Source organism: Ostrinia furnacalis, unplaced genomic scaffold, assembly GCF_004193835.3.
Source record: "Ostrinia furnacalis isolate ACB-3 unplaced genomic scaffold, ASM419383v2 OfSCF0152, whole genome shotgun sequence".
NCBI lineage: Eukaryota > Metazoa > Arthropoda > Insecta > Lepidoptera > Crambidae > Ostrinia > Ostrinia furnacalis.
This window is the reverse complement of record NW_021130391.1, coordinates 150,876-172,316: the sequence shown is the minus strand read 5'-3', so window position 1 is coordinate 172,316 and position 21,441 is coordinate 150,876. Positions and strand designations below refer to the sequence as shown.

Genomic DNA, 21,441 nt, shown 5'->3' with positions numbered 1-21,441 from the left:
AATAATTATAAGCTCTTATTAATATTTCAACCGCTTCAATTTCACGTAATCATTTTAGTCTCTGCTATCGAAAAATCAAAGTGGTTGCAAACAAGAAAATATTGAAAACCACTGCAATAAAAACTGTCGCATTCGGAATTTGGATAAAACTGCACAAGTCACAGGCACGACAAGATAAAGCGGAATTCCAATTTATGACAGTGTCGTGTGCACACTGCACAGCACATCAAGCTAACATTGTGGCATCTTATGTAGTTGGAATAGGAGCTATTTTCCAACAAAAATGTATTTTGACTGATGTGCTGTCGATCGTACATTGCGCCTACACACAGCGCGTCCAACCTACAACTATTACTTGAGATATCTAAAACACTAAAAACTTTGAAACACCAACTACTGCTCCAATTAAAAAAATATATTTACATGTTTTTCTTTTTAATAAAGTAAATGCACTTTTTTACTTAAAATTACACACCAAATAGTCAATATGTATCGTCACGCAAATTTTATAACAAAAAATAGATGAGTTATCTTGTTACATGTGACAAATCACAAAATAACTTTCAGCGAGAATTATGATACACGAAAAATGAATTTACTGAAGTTTCGCTCGCGGTTGTTAGTTTTATAATTATAACTTAAATGTCATCATTTCAATTGATCAATTCACAAATCATCACAGTGCTTGAACAAGCTAATTAACCTTTAAATCATATGTTTTTGTTACATTTATTTTATAATTTGAAATAAAGTACAGCAGACAAAGAAAGTGAATTGAATATAATTTATGAGGGAACTTGGTTGTATGTTATTCAAGTATAAAATATACATGCTTACATGCCAGTTGCATGTCAGGTATCTAGTATGCTTATCAAGTATGTAATATAATCTTTTTTAGATACAACGTTTTTAAATGCTAAAAGTTAAGATGTATTTGCTTACTAAAATAAGCGACTGTTTTAAAAATACACACTAATATTTAACAGTTATTAATATCCCATTAAAAAGACCTAATCAATGTTTCTTAAACATTTTATTATGTTTACATTTTTATAAGCAAGCCTACAATTTATTCTAGCAAATGCAGTTGCAAATGTTATCCTTTTGCTTATGCGATGATGTCTGAATCTGAACGAAATTCAATGAAAATTTTATGGGCTATCTCCAAAATCCCTTTCCATTTTCTTGGAGTTTGTAGGTCAGTAAGACATTGTCTACTTTGCCAAAAGTAGCAGCGCTAATATATCTGGCAATAGACGTTTCTCGGAATACTCTCACCAGATTTCTTTTGTCTGGTGCAAAATGATCTGCAATTTCCTGTCTGAACTCACGGCAGCATTTGTCTGAGAGACCATTTATCTTCCATTTGTATTTTTTGCAATCATAGATCTCTGCTAATATAGGTACCAAATTGGCAAGATGTTCGTCAGTATTGAACTACAGGCTTGAAATCATTAATCTCTTTGGAGACTCTCCACTTCAACCTTGTAAAAATGAAAGTATTTAATCTCAAACTACAGAAAGATTAATACTGTGATGTAATGCGAATGTTATATCAGCCGTTTTGGTTATCTCGATTACATTGTTGCGATTACAGGGCGGGGCTCGGGAATTTTATTGGTCAACGACCTCTCGGCCAAAATCTAACTTTCTAACGAGATTAAAGTTTGTTACACTGCACGAGTGCAAAATGACGCGCAGTCGGAATGCAACCGCGGCCGGCGCCGAGCGGATAATTGCAACGGTCACAGCTAATCATTATATCCGATGCGAAATAACTAAAATGCCTACTTTGTCGAGATGCGTTTATATCTGGCCGTTTTTCTTTATCTACATTATCGTCTAGATAACCTCTGCCTTTAATGATGTTATCAAGATAATGAAGTGGCGATTGAAAAACATTTAAGCCACAATTGACCGTTAATGTCACTGATTCATTGAATCGTTTTACTGAACGTGTGCAATTATGTTCTTGCTGAGCTAGAGATCGCAAGGGCAGACGGGCTTTCACCGTCTTGTCTCGCGGATCGCGTGATGCGATTTGAAAATTGTTTCTGCTGCTTTTGAGTTAAGGTGGTATTTCGATTGTCCGCTGATCGCGTCCTAACTTTCTGCCGCTGTCGCGCGGAGGAGTTATTGATTTGGCTCTTAATATAACATGCCTTTGTACATTACGCTTTATGCTCTAGTGTCAGGGTCTATTTATGCTCGCTCATTCAGGTGNGACTTGGCCATCGCATGAAAACACGTGTAAATTAAATTATTTAGTGCGAAATGAAACGAAATTTTACATGCCTGTGTAGACATGCAAAATTTCAGCTCAATGGGAAAACGGGAAGTAAGTAAATTTTAAGTTGCAAGATTTTACAACTCCAGATGTCAAAGAAAATAAAAGCTTGTAGATAGCTTTACAAAGAAAAGAAAGATTTATGAAGAAAATAAAAAGTACTGTCTACGATACATTTGTTAGGCCGTGTTGCACCGTCTTACTTTAACATGGACATCAAAATTTTGGATGTCAAAAATCTGTCTAACATAAAACACCGGTTATTGTCAGTTATGGTCAAAGTTAGGTGGTGCATGTCAGCCTTAGTGTATTTTAATTAAATTTAATACAAGTAAGGATGACGAAAATAATCGATAAGTGATCTCACTCGAATATTTCTTATAGTAGGTATACAAGATGTCGAACAAATGGTTACTTATTGAAAAAGTGCTTCATGAGACCTAGCAAACGGCATCAATAACACAGGCCTGCAAAATGAGGGTCATAACTTCCTCTCTAGGATTTGATAGCTGATTCTAGGGTATTTTGGTGCGCTGATTACGAATATGTACTTAGTTTTTCTCCATCACCTCCAGATTTTTCAAAAAAGGTACAGATTGAAAATAGGAAATAAAATCACAAGTTTTTACATAAAAAAATATATCTTTAAAGAAGTACATTACTTTTAAATGAAAAAACTACTAAAACATAATAACAACTTATTACTAGTCTAAATTACATGTAAATTTTATTTGTGGAACCTGATCCTTTTTTCCTGGAAGCTTCGGTTGTGCGATTTTTGCTTAAATTTCCGGTTTGGATCATCGCGCTTCAATAACCAGCAATAGTCCGCCATCATGCTAGTATTCCATCTGCCTTGATACCGCACTTCAAGCTCTTTCAAATCTTGGTGAAATCTTTCGCCTTGTTCTTCGCTAACGGCTCCTAGATTTTTTGGGAAGTAATCAATGCGCGAATTAAGGAAATGAAGTTTAATGCTCATATTACAACCCATTACACCAAAAGTTGTAATCATTTTGGCCACTATTTCTTTACAGTCGGAGCATAGGCATATCTATAGCATAGGCGAAATGATTTTGAAGCAATTTTTCTGTCTTTTTGACCACTTGCGAAGTTCTAATAAAAAAGTCGTATTTTATGAGGAATCCAAGTTTTGTCTTGGTTACTTAAAACGTATCCAAAATAACTTTCGAAAATATTTTTTACAAAGTCTGTAATGCTGTTTCGTTGTTTTATCACCATAAATTTCCCGCAAATATTACAAAAACTATTCAGAGAATTTAAACAATGACATTTTAAAGTTTATGTTGCAAGATCCGCAGTTCAACTGTTAATTTTATAAATCAGTGCGGGTACTTATACAAAAACCCTTTGCTTTATCTTTATTACACCCTTTTCTAATAATATTTGCAACAATTAAGTAATATTACCTAATCATTATGTATGAATGAGCTCATTACTAAATTAAGCCAAAATACCCCTTTTTCGACATATTTCATGCGAATTACTAGTACTCATTATGTAGTAATTAACAAATTACTGATTTGCATTAACTTCTATGTCCCCTTACACTAAATACAATAAAAATTAAGCTGAAGTAATTTAATTTTAATGATGTTTTATAAATTTTAAAATGTAGGCGCTGAAACATTTTTGAGCAAAATCTTAAATATTCAATATAAAAAAATCCAGACGTGATGGATTTTTTTAATTATTTTTCTCGTAATCAGCACATCAGAAACTATAGAAAACGTTACTCAGATTTGAAAGAGGAAAACCATTGCAGACCTGTGTAATATGTTTAAGAACGAACTGAATCTATTCAAAAAACCTATATTTCCAGCTTTCATACATTTAATACAGTTACAAACAAACACGAAATCAATGGTTTCTGAGAATTCTGAGTGCCTTAATGCCGTCCCCTTTATCTGTTTATTTAGTATTTATTAATTAGTATCTCTTGATGATATTGTAGCAACTTAAACCTCAAATCATGTTTTCCGTAAATAATTTAAATAAGCATGCAATTTACGAGTTTGTTGTTTGATTATTATATATTACTCAATAAAAAAATTAAATTTAAAAAATTTACACTTCTAATATGGTAGGTATGGCTGGCGGCATACATTTAGTATGAAATTCGGAAACATTGAATTTTTGCATAGATCCAGTTTATTCTTTGACCTATTTATTGTTATTGTTTTAAAGAGCTCATGAAGCACTTACAGGAACAGTAAAATAAATTAAAAATACTTGCGGATCAAAAGTACTCAATCATACTACAATTTACGAAAAAATCACGCGTGACGCATATACGTCAGTGGGCAGTCAACTGACATAGACCCGGCGTCTACGAGTGCCAAAGCACGACTGATTTATGCCATTTGATGCACCCGATTTTATAGTATTTTCAAATTAATTTTTCATTTGAAGATTGAAGATAGATATTTTTTCTTTTTCACACAATAATAGTACTATGTTTCTTCTTAAGTATAAAGTAGTTTATGTTGCCAAATGACTTTTAGATTATGAGATGTGACCTGTTTTCTTGCAGTAATTTTCTCGAATTTTGACTATCTTAGACATGATAAAAATGCATTTTAATGAATTAAACATCAAAATTTTCTCAATACACTTTCTTCTTCAGGGTATGCTTATTCTAATGAATACATTCTATCTTCTTACTTAGAAATAAATTTGTTGTAATATTAGTTCAAAGTTGTGCCTACGCGAGTTACCTGGAAATCGGGCTTTCGAAATTCGCTGTTTTCGTAGGCAAAAATCCAATTTGAACGAGATTTTGTCAATAGACATTCCGTAAAAACGTATGATAATTACGATTATATAAGTCAAAAGAAGCTTTAACAATAAATTATATGATTAAAATCATTTCGAAATCTGCCAAATTCTCGATTTCTGCATGAAAAATGTGACAACGCTCTTAAGTTTCTTTTATCACTTCTTCTTCTTAGTATGTTTTTCCAAAGTAGTGGTAGGGCAAGCTATATTGGGCCATGTATAAGTTCTACCAGGCCTGTTCATCTCCGCGAGTTTACATCGAAAACAAAACACGCACGATGGCCCACCTACAGGATACTATTCGGCAAGGCCTCACATACGAGCGAACATTGACTCACGCACGCGTATTCTAGTGTATGATGGAAGAAAATAAAGTAAATGGTGTACTAAATACTGTGCAGTATTTATCTGCCTTAATAATAATAAACACACAGAATGTACTTTTTTAAGTTGCGTCAAGACACTGAGAGGTAAATAAGTAGTTAATATTATTCATGATAATTCATGCTAAATCATGTATTTTCTCCGCCATTTTCCGCAGTTTGGCACCTCACGTCACATCATTTTACCGAAGTCAGCCCTTACCTTCGGCGCAGTGCTGATCACTGACGTTTGTCAACAAAATGGTGCTTGACTTGAGACAGGCTAAATTACACCATATTGTTAATGGCATTGAGCATACATTTTTTTAAATACCTTCGCGAAGTAAAACTTCTGTACGTAGTACTTATTATTATTCTGTGGTTCTACATACTAATAAAGAATTTTAATTGTTTACCTGTGCCTGATACTGCTCTAGCAACAAATGCCCAGGGAAGTCCGGTTCCGGAGCGCGAGCGTACGCGTATATCAGATGATGTAGCGTCTTCAGTACTTCATGAAAAGAATTTCAACTGACCGATGGTATCAACTAGCTAGCCTATTAAGTTTCTTTCATCACTTCTTCTTCTTAGTATAGTAGTAAGTTCTACCACAGAATATTAATAAGTACTACGTACAGAAGTTTTACTTCGCGAAGGTATTTAAAAAAATGTATGCTCAATGTCATTAACAATATGGTGTAATTTAGCCTGTCTCAAGAGTCAAGCACCATTTTGTTGACAAACGTCAGTGATCGGCACTGCGCCGAAGCTATAGGGCTGACTTCGGTAAAATGATGTGACGTGAGGTGCCAAACTGCGGAAAATGGCGGAGGAAATACATGATTTAGCATGAATTATCATGAATAATATTAACTACTTATTTACCTCTTAGTGTCTTGAGGCAACTTAAAAAAGTACATTCTGTGTTTTTATTATTATTTAGGCAGTTAAATACTGCACACTATTTAGTACACCATTTTCTTTATTTTCTTCCATCATACACAAGAATACGCGTGCGTGAGTCAATGTTCGCTCGTATGTGAGGCCTTGCCGAATAGTATCCTGTAGGTGGGCCATCGTGCGTGTTTTGTTTTCGATGTAAACTCGCGGAGATGAACAGGCCTGGTTCTACATACTAATAAAGAATTTTAATTGTTTACCTGTGCCTGATACTGCTCTAACAACAAATGCCCAGGGAAGTCCGGTTCCGGAGCGCGAGCGTACGCGTGTATCAGATGATGAAGCGTCTTCAGGCCGCATAGTCGCAACGCGTCCGATTCGCCCGTAGCGCCAACGAAGGACATGCGAACCAACTCTGATAGATGCACTGAGAGGTAGTCTCCTGAAAAAAAGATAAAAAAGGTTTATTTTCTGCAAAATGCTTTTTTAAAATAAAATAGAAAAAATATTTCATTGACATAAAAAAAACGAAAAATAATAAAAATACAAGAGGCTCCTTTTGTTTGTGCCAAAAAAGACACCCACTCAGTATATCCTGCTAGATAAGTGCGTGGCTAAATATTGATTTTACAAATCGTTAGAGATATTACATTATGAGGTCATCATCATCATCATCAACAGCCCTTTTCAGTCCACTGCTGGACTATGAGCCTCCTCCACTATAGTGGAGGGTTTTGCCATAATCCCCACGCTTGGCAGGCGGGTTGGAGATCGCAGTTTAAAAGATTTATGTTTGTCAGAGAGCGCTGCTGCCCGTTCTCTGTTTGATGTGGGTCTGTTTTATGAGGTCAACGACGGGTTTATTATTCGTAAGCTCAGCTGTCGTCAGCGTAGGAGGAAATCAGCCTTAATCTGCACATCTTTAATGAAATCATAGACGTCATCATCATCATCATCATTTCAGCCATCGGACGTCCACTGCTGAACATAGGCCTCCCCCAATGCTTTCCATGTTGATCGATTGGTAGCGGTATGCGTGCAGGGAAGCCCTGCTACCTTTACGATGTCGTCGGTCCACCTTGTAGGTGGACATCACACGCTGCGTTTACCGGTACGCGGCCTCCATTCCAGAACCTTTCTGCCCCATCGGCCGTCAGTTCTGCGTACTGTGTGCCCTGCCCATTGCCATCATAGACGTAATGGATTACAAATATTAATATTCAATGTAACATACCGTTTGGATTAGTTTGTAGTTTCTCTTTAGCTTTGACAAGGTCAAAGTGCGCGCTTTCACCGGTGGCTTCGCACGCGCTCAGTATCTTCTGGATGCATTCCATAGCAAACACCTACGAAAATAAATGATATCGGAATTAATCTTATCGGATAATACGCCCTTACAAGTGCAAATTATGGCATTTTTAAATAAACAACTTGAAAAAATCGAACTGCCTAAGGCGGGACATAATTATGGCATTATTCACTATTCAGTTATAATAAATAAGATCAATTATCTGTAAACTGTACACAAACTATCACTAAGCAGACACTTAACTCAGCATTCGATTCAAAGTCAAGCATAGATTGAGGCCTATTAGATCGGTTAAATGCGAATATTTAGACTAATTACAGGACAGAATCTATAAGATTGAATTTGAATATTGAGCGTTATTTTGCAACACACCCTAACGATGAAGATATTGAATCTGAGTTTCGAGCACTGTGTAATATGGACCTTAAGATTGAGGGCTGAAGGTCGAACTTACCCTGGTAGGCCAGCGGGACTGCACAGCAGGGTGGGTGCTTTGGTCGGAGTCCGCGTGGAACTCCGCTTGGTCGTCGTCGCCTTCTGCTTCTAAGTCCGTGTCTGGATTGTTGCTGTCCTCTGCAGAAAATGTATTCAATAAGTATTGTTACAAAAGAATATGGATATGAAGAAAGAAAAGAAGGCAATTAAGTAGATCCGATATATCACTAATATGTAAACGGGGATGTGCTAGAGCGGGAGCACTGCATCTACCATCGTTTAATGCATACGACTAGTACGGCCAGTCCTTTAATTATCTTAGCAACTTTACCTATAAGTTTAAGACAAATAAAACATGAACACCTAATCCTAATTTAGCATATTTAATATTGTGTCAAGAAAACGAGTGAGGTTATAAGGTAAGTTTTTTTCATTAAAGAATCATACAGCAAAGTGCACCAATATTAACTTAAAAAGACAATGCCGGAAATTGGCGCCTTTTAAATCTAGTATGTAAAATCATCAAACATCTAACGCTCGTAACTCAGTTCAGACTGAGTTTAGAGGTATACATGTCATAGTAAGTTTAGTTTATTACACTATTTTGTAATATAAAAACAAGGTTTGGTCGATGGCCGTCCGAAAAAAAAGGCGCCACCTTCCATACAAAATCTGGCATTGCCATTTTAAGCTTTATTTATACACTCACCCCTAGTGACAGTGAGCACACGCTTGCACAGCGCGAGCCAGTCTTTCAGCCCGCGCTGCGCAGCCGCCGCCAGCAGACAGCATGTCAGCGTGTCTTTAGCGTACGACAGCGCTGTACTATCCCTCTCCATGTCGAGGAACGAGAATAGATACATGTCTCTATTACATTACTCACCCCTAGTGACAGTGAGCACACGTTTGCACAGCGCGAGCCAGTCTTTCAGTCCGCGCTGCGCAGCCGCCGCCAGCAGACAGCATGTCAGCGTGTCTTTAGCGTACGACAGCGCTGTACTATCCCTCTCCATGTCGAGGAACGAGAATAGATACATGTCTCTATTACATTACTCACCCCTAGTGACAGTGAGCACACGTTTGCACAGCGCGAGCCAGTCTTTCAGTCCGCGCTGCGCAGCCGCCGCCAGCAGACAGCATGTCAGCGTGTCTTTAGCGTACGACAGCGCTGTACTATCCCTCTCCATGTCGAGGAACGAGAATAGATACATGTCTCTATTACATTACTCACCCCTAGTGACAGTGAGCACACGTTTGCACAGCGCGAGCCAGTCTTTCAGTCCGCGCTGCGCAGCCGCCGCCAGCAGACAGCATGTCAGCGTGTCTTTAGCGTACGACAGCGCTGTACTATCCCTCTCCATGTCGAGGAACGAGAATAGATACATGTCTCTATTACATTACTCACCCCTAGTGACAGTGAGCACACGCTTGCACAGCGCGAGCCAGTCTTTCAGCCCGCGCTGCGCAGCCGCCGCCAGCAGACAGCATGTCAGCGTGTCTTTAGCGTACGACAGCGCTGTACTATCCCTCTCCATGTCGAGGAACGAGAATAGATACATGTCTCTATTACATTACTCACCCCTAGTGACAGTGAGCACACGCTTGCACAGCGCGAGCCAGTCTTTCAGCCCGCGCTGCGCAGCCGCCGCCAGCAGACAGCATGTCAGCGTGTCTTTAGCGTACGACAGCGCTGTACTATCCCTCTCCATGTCGAGGAACGAGAATAGATACATGTCTCTATTACATTACTCACCCCTAGTGACAGTGAGCACACGCTTGCACAGCGCGAGCCAGTCTTTCAGCCCGCGCTGCGCAGCCGCCGCCAGCAGACAGCATGTCAGCGTGTCTTTAGCGTACGACAGCGCTGTACTATCCCTCTCCATGTCGAGGAACGAGAATAGATACATGTCTCTATTACATTACTCACCCCTAGTGACAGTGAGCACACGCTTGCACAGCGCGAGCCAGTCTTTCAGCCCGCGCTGCGCAGCCGCCGCCAGCAGACAGCATGTCAGCGTGTCTTTAGCGTACGACAGCGCTGTACTATCCCTCTCCATGTCGAGGAACGAGAATAGATACATGTCTCTATTACATTACTCACCCCTAGTGACAGTGAGCACACGTTTGCACAGCGCGAGCCAGTCTTTCAGCCCGCGCTGCGCAGCCGCCGCCAGCAGACAGCATGTCAGCGTGTCTTTAGCGTAAGAGAGAGCAGTGCTGTCTCTTTCCATATCGAGGAACGAGAATAGAGCGCCGGGAAGACCTGTTTCTGTTATCACTACACCTGAAAGAACGAAAAGGATCAAATTAGAGAGCTTTGGACCAATCTGTAAGGTCATTTGCAAAATAAAGTAAATAAATAAAAAAATCAGACAACGCCAGATCGGCACTGGCGAAGTTCTATTAGCCTAGGCGCAGACCACCGATTTTTAGTTGGCCGATAGTTGGGTCGGGCTGTTGATCAGTATGGAGATGTATGAAAGTGCGCACATTACACCGATTTGGTATCGACCGATTCTTTATACAAATTAGAATCGGGCCCAACTCTCGGCCAACTAAAAGTCGGTGATCTGCGCCTAGGCAAACTCTACCATCGCAGTGACGAGTGACGTCAACTAGTTGACGCATAATTCGATAAGTCCTTCTAGTAAGAGTATGATCCTTCTATGGTGTTTGCGTTCACTAGTTGTCGCCACTGTCTTTAGTCAATAGAAAGTGACAGGAGGTCCTTACTCACTAGTGGTGTAGTAAATAAAACCCCTATTGAGAACTGAGACACATGCACTTTCAAAAAACTTCTAAAGCAAAGTGGTGATTATAGGTTTCATTTCTAAGTCGAACATTTACAAACTGAAATGAAAGTTACAAGTAAAAAGTGAGCGTGAAAGTTATTAATTAAGGACACGCAAGTGTTTGTTCTTTATTCATTTTAACCACGCAAATCAATTTTCTTTTTCAATTCTCTTACATCTTTTGCGCACATAATAAAATACTTTTTTTGATAAATGCTGGGGAGTACTTTCTGCATACTTGGAACCGGTATCACATAAGTTCTTTATTGAAAAAATCTAAAATATGTCTCGGTACCAATTAAAAACCTAAAATTACATTATCTTAGCCAAGAATTAAACCAGGAGATTTAGAGAAAAAATAAACACTATGCCAGGAACTACATAGAACACAATTAAGCTCACCACAATAAGGCCTCGCCGGCACGTGGTCCTTAGCCAACAGTGCATATTTGCACACCTCCGTGGCTTCCTTTTGCGATAATTGCCGTAGACAACATAACGCGGCGCGGCGCACTGCTAGCTCGGAGCTTGATAGGTCGCGCTGAAACATGAAATACAGAACTTTGAGACATCCCGCAGAATACATACTTTTGGTCGACCGATAGATTGGTCGGGCTGTTATTAGTATGAACATGACATGGAAGTCAGTATATTACATTGATTTGGTTATCGGCCGATTCCTCATATAAATTGGAAGCGAATTACTAAAAGTCTGCGGGAAGTCGTTAAACTTTTGTGTCCCGCAGAATTGGCAAACCGAATAGGGGGGCACCAAGCTCGTAGTGGGCGTTGGATGGCAGAAGAGTTCTTGAGTCGCGAGTTCGGATCAGATAACATGGTGCAAGCAGGCCTCCCACTTGTTGACGGATGATCTGGTGAAAGTAGTGAGAAGCATCCGGGCAGCGCAGGACCAGTTTTTGTGGAAATCCGTCTTTGTCCAGCAGTGGACGTCATTTGGCTGAAACGAACGAATCGTCAGGCAACGGTATGTATAAAATTGGCAACACTATGTATAAAATTGAGATTATTTTTAGACAATAGAGAGATTACAAAGTCCTAAACTCCTGGCTACATACACACAGCTGCGGCACCAGCGGTTACGAGCTGATGTGTTCAGGCGCGAACATCTGCAGCTGCTACAGGCAGCCCACTGTATGTATTAATTTGAAGTTGTTTCTAATTAATCCAAGGGAAAGTCCTAAAGAGAGCCGTCGCCGACGTCCAGGACACTGCAGGAGACACTACCATCTCCATGCCCCTTCTTAAGGGTCCTCGGCCACTAGACACGGGGGTGTTTGGTGGCCGCTAAAGGAGGACCCGTGGCGGCGGCGCGCGTATGTGTTCACGCGCATCGTTAGCGAAGAACAGGGGAGGTAATACTCCATTGAAGCCAGTCGTCGCTTGCTAAGACCAACAGAGCGAGCCACAGTCTGGGGCGGAGCCGCGAAAGAATGTCTAGGCCGTCTAGCTCGGACAATAACTCGCAGCTTCGTCCCAAAGACTTCGGGAGGACACCGCACAGTATGTTATGAGACTGTATAATCGGACATTCTCATTTATTTGATGAACCGTATAGAGCTCAGCTAGTTTAAAGTTGATTTTATTAATACAATTAGATTAAATATCAGACTATATCTTGCAATTAAAAATGTTTGCATATATTAAGGTATAATTGAGAAAAAAAATAAAAACAAAAATCACTAAAATCATTTTTCCTAATTAACTGTATGCGTTTACGAAGCACTTAATACGCTTATTACTTGTAGTTTTAAGAGCTCTATGAAGTATTATAACAATTCTGAATTAAATGTTATTAGTTAACGAGTGAGAATATTTTTGCATAATTTTCAAGTAAAAAAATAGGTAACTTTGAATTTTTATACCGCGAAAACTACGTGGAATTTTCAAACGGGAGTTTTACTGTCATGTTTGTATAACTGAGCTCTATACGTTTCATCAAATCAATGAGAATGTCCGATTATACAGTCCCATAACACACTGTGCACCGTCAGGTTTTAGTGAGTAGGCCCTGCCCATGTGGCAGGGAAAGCCTCACATAACGTGGCCCGGGGGAACCAGTGGGTATGCATTTCCTGACAAAAAAAAAGAAAAAAAGGGAAAGTCGTAAACTCCTGTCTACATACACACAACTGCGGCACCAGCGGCTGCGAACTAATGTGTTCTGGCGCGAACATCTGCAGCTGTTGTAAGCAGCCCACGGCTTCAGCGCGCGCGCCGCCGCCGCCGCCCCACGCGCCCGCGCATTCGCCGAGCGCTGCGCACGCGCACACAAAGCGGCTCACTGCGCACACTGGAAACAAATTATGATATTAAAACACATTTTAGGGTCGAGCCTAAGCGAAAAATTGCGCGGCCGTGCTCTCGCCTAGAGCGGCGCATACTAAGCGACACTGCGCACACTAGAAACAAATGATGATATTAATGTGCGGGCATGGATTTGTGCCACGCTGCCACCGCGACTGTGGGACTGGCGCCCGCAGTGTGTGCGAGCGCGACAGCAACATAATTACGCGCGAACGATAAGGATGGGTAGCTTGGGGTCATTGGATAAAATTCTACGTGCTCACGGACCGGGCTTTAGTAGCAGCCACTAACGTACTATCGGGGACTCTTCCGCCTGACCACTTTGTAGAAATTTTAGCGTAAGCGCATCGCTCCGGTCACGTGCTCACCCCGTCTCTAATTGGTTACGCATTTTACTATATTTTTACTACGACCAATAAGAGACAATCAGGGCTTAGGTTGCAATACGAAATACCATTGTGCACTTTATTGTCATACGGTTAAGGTTTAAAACGAAATGTTTCTTTTTCTTCAAGCTTTCTTAATTTTAAACTGAGTTGCACCACCTAACTTTGACCGTAGCTATAACGGTAACCGGTGCTTTTTGTATGGAGTTTAACAGATTTTTGACGTTTTTCAAAGTTAAAGTAAGATGGTGCAACTCAGCTTTAGAATTTTAATAATAGAATTTGGTTACAAACAAATAGATAATTTATGTATTTTTTTAATATTGTATTTTTATACGAGGTCTGTCTGCTTTTTGCTTTGGCGAACTGTCGACATATTCTCTCCTTTGTTTTTTGTGAAGTTTTGTGATCCCTAACCGATTGATTTTGTTTTGTGTTGACCCGTGCTAGTAATTGGACTGTTTGATTGCCTTTTTATTGACCTCCGCTATTTCCTAATTAATTCAATAACATATAGTTTATAAATTATAAGTTCCGAATAAATTAAATACCTATTAAACAAGTAAAATTCGAAAGTGACTGTATGATTTTGCATTTCTCGCCTTAACTAGCTAAACTAATATCATGAGATTTACAATCTTAATATCAACAATAATTATAGAAAGGGCTACTTTTTTCTCAGGAAATTGCACAGTTACCTCGGAATGTGCGATAGCAATTTTGTGACCCGAGCGGGCAATCGCTAGTTCAATTTTTACACGAAGCCCCATATAATATTTTGTAGCGATTCTTTATTGGGTTTCAAAGGACAATGACCAAAAGTGGTCCAAATGTCCACCACCAATGAGACCTATATTGGCTTATAGTCCATTAAATAGAGATTAACTTTCAGTATTGGACGAAAAAAAAATAAGCTGTCAGTAAAAAGTTATGACTGTATTGAAAATTATAGTTGTTTACGCGCTAATCTCTGGAACTACTGGTCCGATTTGAAAAATTATTTTTGCTATGGATAGCCCATTTATCAAGGATGGGTTTAGGTTATATAACTTCACCCTACAACCAATAGGGGCGGAGCAGTAAAGACAAATGTTGTAAAAATGGGAAATATTATTCAAACTATTTTCACGCGTACAAAGTCGTAGGCACAGCTAGTATAATATTTAGGCCAGTAGAATTGAACACAAAAATTGATTAAATCGGAAATAATTCCTACAAAAGATTTTTTTGCTTTAATGGCTTCATTGGTTGCCCATTAAGACTCTCTTAGTTTTCGACTTCGAGAGAGTTGTGCTTAAGTGGTGGGGGCCCCCGAAAGGGGCGTTTTTTCGGTTTTCCGGTAATACCGCGTAAAGGATTTCCCCTATCGAAAAGTGGTCTTCATAACGGTTAAAGGGCACTTAATCCTGCATTGAATAAGACCAAATTCATATGTTTTGGACAAACCGTTCTCGCGCTAAAGTTCGGCAAAGTAGAAAATATACGTATAATTAATGACCCTCTCCACGTCCAATGGCTTGTTACCTACATGCTTCCAAGCCTTGTAAAGGGTCGCCTTAACCAGTGTAACCCTAACAAGGCNGCTAATTCTACTGGACTAATTATACTATAATTCATCTATAACCAACATTAAACCAGTTGGAAATAAGACTATTTTTACCCCTTTCGCATTATTCCAAGTATTCCAATATTGTTGTCTTTCTTCTGGGGCCGTTCAAGTATTACGTAAGCACCAAGGGGGGGTGGGGGGGTCTCTGTTTTGCTTATTTTGATGACATGGGGGGGTAGGGGGGTCTAGATGATGATTACGTCATCGTTAGTTATTTACGTTTTTTCGGGGATTCCCGCATATAATACATATGCGTAGGCACTCGCTTTGAGAACTGATTAGGGGAATTACCGCACATTAGGGAAATTACCGTGCGCTATTCACTTGTCTAATAATTAACTCTCGTGCCGACATTGCCCATTGAAAGGATGATGGGCACTTTTCTATGGAATCTGGGCGTAAAACCAACAGAAATGTAACAACTATTATTTGTTAGGACTTAGTATCAGAAATATATTTTCATATAAATAACTACCAAAAACTCCCGGGTTTGCTTGGAAATTGACATAATGTGTAATAGTAATAGGTGCTTTATTGCGCAAACAAAAAATATTATTAATTAATATATATCTACATTTATACATTAAGTTATTTATCAATTATTATGTCCAACAGTTCAGGAGTGGGGCCAACAAAATGGTATATAATATACCATGTTCTACATTATGGGCGTAGGACCATATATACCTAGGTACCATTTAGAGAAATGACATGAACACAGTCATATTTCAATGGGATTTCTACCATTTAAGTTGTAGTGTTGTCGCTTAATCGATCACGGATCGATTAATAATCGATACTGCCACATAATGATTTATCAATTAACAATTGGATTAATCGATTTTATTGATCATCATCACTATCATTTGATTGTTAATTCGATTCCTTATTTTCAGCAATGTAATCGATTATTGCAATCGAATAATCGATTATGATTTATTCGGTATTACATACTTACTAAATCGATAGAATCGATAGTAAGATATGATACAATACTCTCAATATGATCGATACAAGCAATCTAATTAACCTAATACTATTTTATTACCCTAATGTGATGTGAAATACTATGGAAACTTTGCATATTCAACGACCTCTATCTCCGTATCCCCGCGCATTTCAGGATTGTTGTCATACTATGAAATGAAGTACTAGTTTTAAGCTTTAATTTAGTATACTTTTTGTTTCTGTTGGTTTAACGCCCAATATGCTCATCATCCTTTGAGAGTCGTAGTCCGCATAAAATATTATACGCGAGGCTGGCCTCCCGCGCGCGTGTTTTGTTTGGATACTAAACGTATTGTAAGCATTGAAAGTTATCATTTGTGTTTATGTTGATGCATAATTGATGCAATTATGTTTGTTAATGTTCTTTTTTTCTGATTATATTTTTTTGTTCCTACTCTCTGTGTATCAGTTAAACCTAATATTTTCATGAATTTTCCTATTTTAAAAATGACAATATAAAAAACATTTATAACAAAATGTTTACTTTTTCGATTATGGTTAAAGTACCTAATAATGTGCTCACAGTTTTTATTGAACTTCGAAGGTTCTGAGCTCCAAGGGCGTTTAGTAGGCATGGAACATTTCATGAATAGCAGGTGAAAAATCATATGAAATGAATTTCATTAATCACACCTGCTATTTTACTTCACATATGTAGACTGCTATAATTTCACAGTCAACGAAATCACGAATCACATGAATTTCATTCATTCATTCGAGCGAAGTTCGTGAGCGCAGCTCTGCGAAGCGACCGAGCGAGTAAGAAGGAATGATTTGATCATGTGCGTGTTAGAAAAGGACAAGAGATGTGATGACGGACGAAACTGGTCATTTTAAATATGAACTTTAAACTCAAAGGTGTAAGGTTTAGATTTCCTTGTCATAATTCGTGTGATTTCATTAGATAGCAGGCAGATGAAATGAATGATTTTCATTAGTCGCGCGGTTATTAATGTGCTGTGAAACTGTTTGATTTTTGTTGTGCGACATAAATGAAACAGATATTGTTACATTTCATATTTTAGCTAATTAGCAATCCTTCATCATAGCTAATTCATACTTCATTAAAAGTAGCACATTATATGAAAGAGCTACATTAAAACACTGCGAATAAAAATCATTGCCTGTGAAATTTCGCATGTGAAATCATATGAAAAAAAATCATCATTGATGCATAATTGATGCAATTATGTTTGTTAATGTTCTTTTTTTCTGATTATATTTTTTTGTTCCTACTCTCTGTGTATCAGTTAAACCTAATATTTTCATGAATTTTCCTATTTTAAAAATGACAATATAAAAAACATTTATAACAAAATGTTTACTTTTTCGATTATGGTTAAAGTACCTAATAATGTGCTCACAGTTTTTATTGAACTTCGAAGGTTCTGAGCTCCAAGGGCGTTTAGTAGGCATGGAACATTTCATGAATAGCAGGTGAAAAATCATATGAAATGAATTTCATTAATCACACCTGCTATTTTACTTCACATATGTAGACTGCTATAATTTCACAGTCAACGAAATCACGAATCACATGAATTTCATTCATTCATTCGAGCGAAGTTCGTGAGCGCAGCTCTGCGAAGCGACCGAGCGAGTAAGAAGGAATGATTTGATCATGTGCGTGTTAGAAAAGGACAAGAGATGTGATGACGGACGAAACTGGTCATTTTAAATATGAACTTTAAACTCAAAGGTGTAAGGTTTAGATTTCCTTGTCATAATTCGTGTGATTTCATTAGATAGCAGGCAGATGAAATGAATGATTTTCATTAGTCGCGCGGTTATTAATGTGCTGTGAAACTGTTTGATTTTTGTTGTGCGACATAAATGAAACAGATATTGTTACATTTCATATTTTAGCTAATTAGCAATCCTTCATCATAGCTAATTCATACTTCATTAAAAGTAGCACATTATATGAAAGAGCTACATTAAAACACTGCGAATAAAAATCATTGCCTGTGAAATTTCGCATGTGAAATCATATGAAAAAAAATCATCATCATATGAAGAAAAATAGCAATCATTTCCATGCCTAGCGTTTAGTTGCAGCTGCAGCTTACAAGCTATGTTTTGTTGATCCCCTTGAGTTGATGGACTATTGAGTTAAAAAGTGCCAAAGACAAAAAAAAAATGTTTACGTAAGCATAGGGGGAGGGGGTAAGTGCTTTGCTTACTTTTGATGACAAGGGGGGTGGGGGGGTAAAAAATGGTAAGAAATCTGCTTACGTAATACTTGAACGGCCCCTCTGAGCTTATTTTTTTTTCTTTAAGCGAGAGCGACATGACATAACATGCATAGATTAGTCCAAAATGTGCGATGGATATAATGATATCAAGAACATTTTTCGAATGAAAAGGTGAAAAACATGACTTTTCATTTAGTCATAACTTTTTACTGACAGCATATTTTTAAATGTGGTTTGGTTATAATGAATCAGTATTTAGTAGACTATTTTACTACATAGGTCTCGTTAGTGGTGGACATTTGGACCACACTCCATACATTTTTGGTCATTGTCCTTTACTAAAATGCGACGTTGCCAAACGAGCGCTACGGATGCGGGTAAGCTAAGCAATACTCAATCCTAAACGCTTTACATAGAGCTTGGTTTGCTAGGGCAAACATCTACAGTGGTGCGCCGACGCTGCTTAGACCCGAAACATGAATGAATGGGGGCGTAGCTTAATCGAGCGTGTGTGTGCAAACAATTTAGGCCCTTAAGGTGTCAAGGCGTCCGAGTCCCCGATAGTACCTTGCAGCTCGGGTCCTACGACGGTGATCAGCGCCGACAGTAGCCGCCCTATGCTGCGGTGCAGGTCTTCCAAGTAGGGCGGCGCACTGAACAGTAGTTTCAGGGCCAGAGGAAGCGTCGACTCCACGTGCGAACGGAACATCGGGCCTGACGCGTCCGCTAGCACTGATAGCGCGTGACGCAAGAGGTCCAGTAGCAGTCACTAGTATACCTTGCAATCACTGGTGTACTTTGCAGTCACTGGTGTACCTTGCAGTCACTGGCGTACCTTGCAGTCACTGGTGTACCTTGCAGCGCCGACAGCGCTTGGTGCTATAAGACTATAGTCTGATCCGTGAGCACGTAGAATTCTGTCCAATGACCCCAAACTACCCATCATTATCGCTCGCGAGTGGCTAAAGTGGTAGGAGGACTATCGCATTTGCACTCATTAAGATGGCGCCACTGTAGAGTAAGGTCCTGTCAATCGCCAGGGGTGCCAACTGTTAAGTATAAAAACGATAGCCCTCATTATATTGCTGTCGCGACTGTGGGACTGGCGCCCGCAGTGAGTGTGCGAGCGCGACAGCAACATAATGAGGGCTATCGTTTTCATACTTAACAGTTGGCACCCCTGGCGATTGACAGGACCTTACTCTACAGTGGCGCCATCTTAATGAGTGCAAATGCGATAGTCCTCCTACCACTTTAGCCACTCGCGAGCGATAATGATGGGTAGTTTGGGGTCATTGGACAGAATTCTACGTGCTCACGGATCAGACTATAGTCTTATAGCACCAAGCGCTGTCGGCGCTGCAAGGTACACCAGTGACTGCAAGGTACGCCAGTGACTGCAAGGTACACCAGTGACTGCAAAGTACACCAGTGATTGCAAGGTATACTAGTGACTGCTACTGGACCTCTTGCGTCACGCGCTATCAGTGCTAGCGGACGCGTCAGGCCCGATGTTCCGTTCGCACGTGGAGTCGACGCTTCCTCTGGCCCTGAAACTACTGTTCAGTGCGCCGCCCTACTTGGAAGACCTGCACCGCAGCATAGGGCGGCTACTGTCGGCGCTGATCACCGTCGTAGGACCCGAGCTGCAAGGTACTATCGGGGACTCGGACGCCTTGACACCTTAAGGGCCTAAATTGTTTGCACACACACGCTCGATTAAGCTACGCCCCCATTCATTCATGTTTCGGGTCTAAGCAGCGTCGGCGCACCACTGTAGATGTTTGCCCTAGCAAACCAAGCTCTATGTAAAGCGTTTAGGATTGAGTATTGCTTAGCTTACCCGCATCCGTAGCGCTCGTTTGGCAACGTCGCATTTTAGTAAAGGACAATGACCAAAAATGTATGGAGTGTGGTCCAAATGTCCACCACTAACGAGACCTATGTAGTAAAATAGTCTACTAAATNTCAGGCCCGATGTTCCGCTCGCACGTGGAGTCGACGCTGCATCTGGCCCTGAAACTACTGTTCAGTGCGCCGCCCTACTTGGAAGACCTGCACCGCAGCATAGGGCGGCTACTATCCGCGCTGATCACCGTCGTAGGACCGGAACTGCAAGGTACGTTAGTGGCTGCTACTAAAGCCCGGTCCGTGAGCACGTAGAATTTTGTCCAATGACCCCAAGCTACCCATCCTTATCGGTCGCGCGTAATGAAGGCTATCGTTTTAGCGCTCACCAGTTAGCGCCACTGTAGAGTAAGGTCCTGTCACTTGCTAGTCCCGAAGACAGTGGCGCCAACTTGTGAGCGCTAAAGTGGTAGGAGGACTATCGCATTTGCACTCATTAAGATGGCGCCACTGTAGAGTAAGGTCCTGTCAATCGCCAGGGGTGCCAACTGTTAAGTATAAAAACGATAGCCCTCATTATATTGCTGTCGCGACTGTGGGACTGGCGCCCGCAGTGAGTGTGCGAGCGCGACAGCAACATAATGAGGGCTATCGTTTTCATACTTAACAGTTGGCACCCCTGGCGATTGACAGGACCTTACTCTACAGTGGCGCCATCTTAATGAGTGCAAATGCGATAGTCCTCCTACCACTTTAGCGCTCACAAGTTGGCGCCACTGTCTTCGGGACTAGCAAGTGACAGGACCTTACTCTACAGTGGCGCTAACTGGTGAGCGCTAAAACGATAGCCTTCATTACGCGCGACCGATAAGGATGGGTAGCTTGGGGTCATTGGACAAAATTCTACGTGCTCACGGACCGGGCTTTAGTAGCAGCCACTAACGTACCTTGCAGTTCCGGTCCTACGACGGTGATCAGCGCGGATAGTAGCCGCCCTATGCTGCGGTGCAGGTCTTCCAAGTAGGGCGGCGCACTGAACAGTAGTTTCAGGGCCAGATGCAGCGTCGACTCCACGTGCGAGCGGAACATCGGGCCTGACGCGTCAGCCAGCACTGACAGGGCGTGACGCAATAAGACTTGTAGCAGTCACTGTCGTACCTTGCAGTCACTGGCGTACCTTACAGTC

General features: G+C 40.3%; 1 protein-coding gene across 1 annotated transcript in view; it reads right to left on the bottom strand.

Annotated features, from left to right (window-relative positions):
- Nucleotides 1-5,868: 5,868 nt before the first annotated feature.
- LOC114352800 (HEAT repeat-containing protein 5B) overlaps nucleotides 5,869-21,441 on the bottom strand; it is a 39,315-nt gene continuing 23,742 nt past the window's right edge. Inside the window, exons 21-27 of the mRNA XM_028304542.1 lie at nucleotides 13,029-13,195; nucleotides 11,287-11,425; nucleotides 10,194-10,376; nucleotides 8,112-8,230; nucleotides 7,583-7,694; nucleotides 6,609-6,790; nucleotides 5,869-5,959 (exon numbers count right to left, since the gene is read on the bottom strand). Of these exons, the coding sequence (XP_028160343.1) occupies nucleotides 5,954-5,959; nucleotides 6,609-6,790; nucleotides 7,583-7,694; nucleotides 8,112-8,230; nucleotides 10,194-10,376; nucleotides 11,287-11,425; nucleotides 13,029-13,195 (908 nt within the window). The 3' untranslated portion in view covers nucleotides 5,869-5,953. The remainder of the gene's footprint in view (nucleotides 5,960-6,608; nucleotides 6,791-7,582; nucleotides 7,695-8,111; nucleotides 8,231-10,193; nucleotides 10,377-11,286; nucleotides 11,426-13,028; nucleotides 13,196-21,441) is intronic.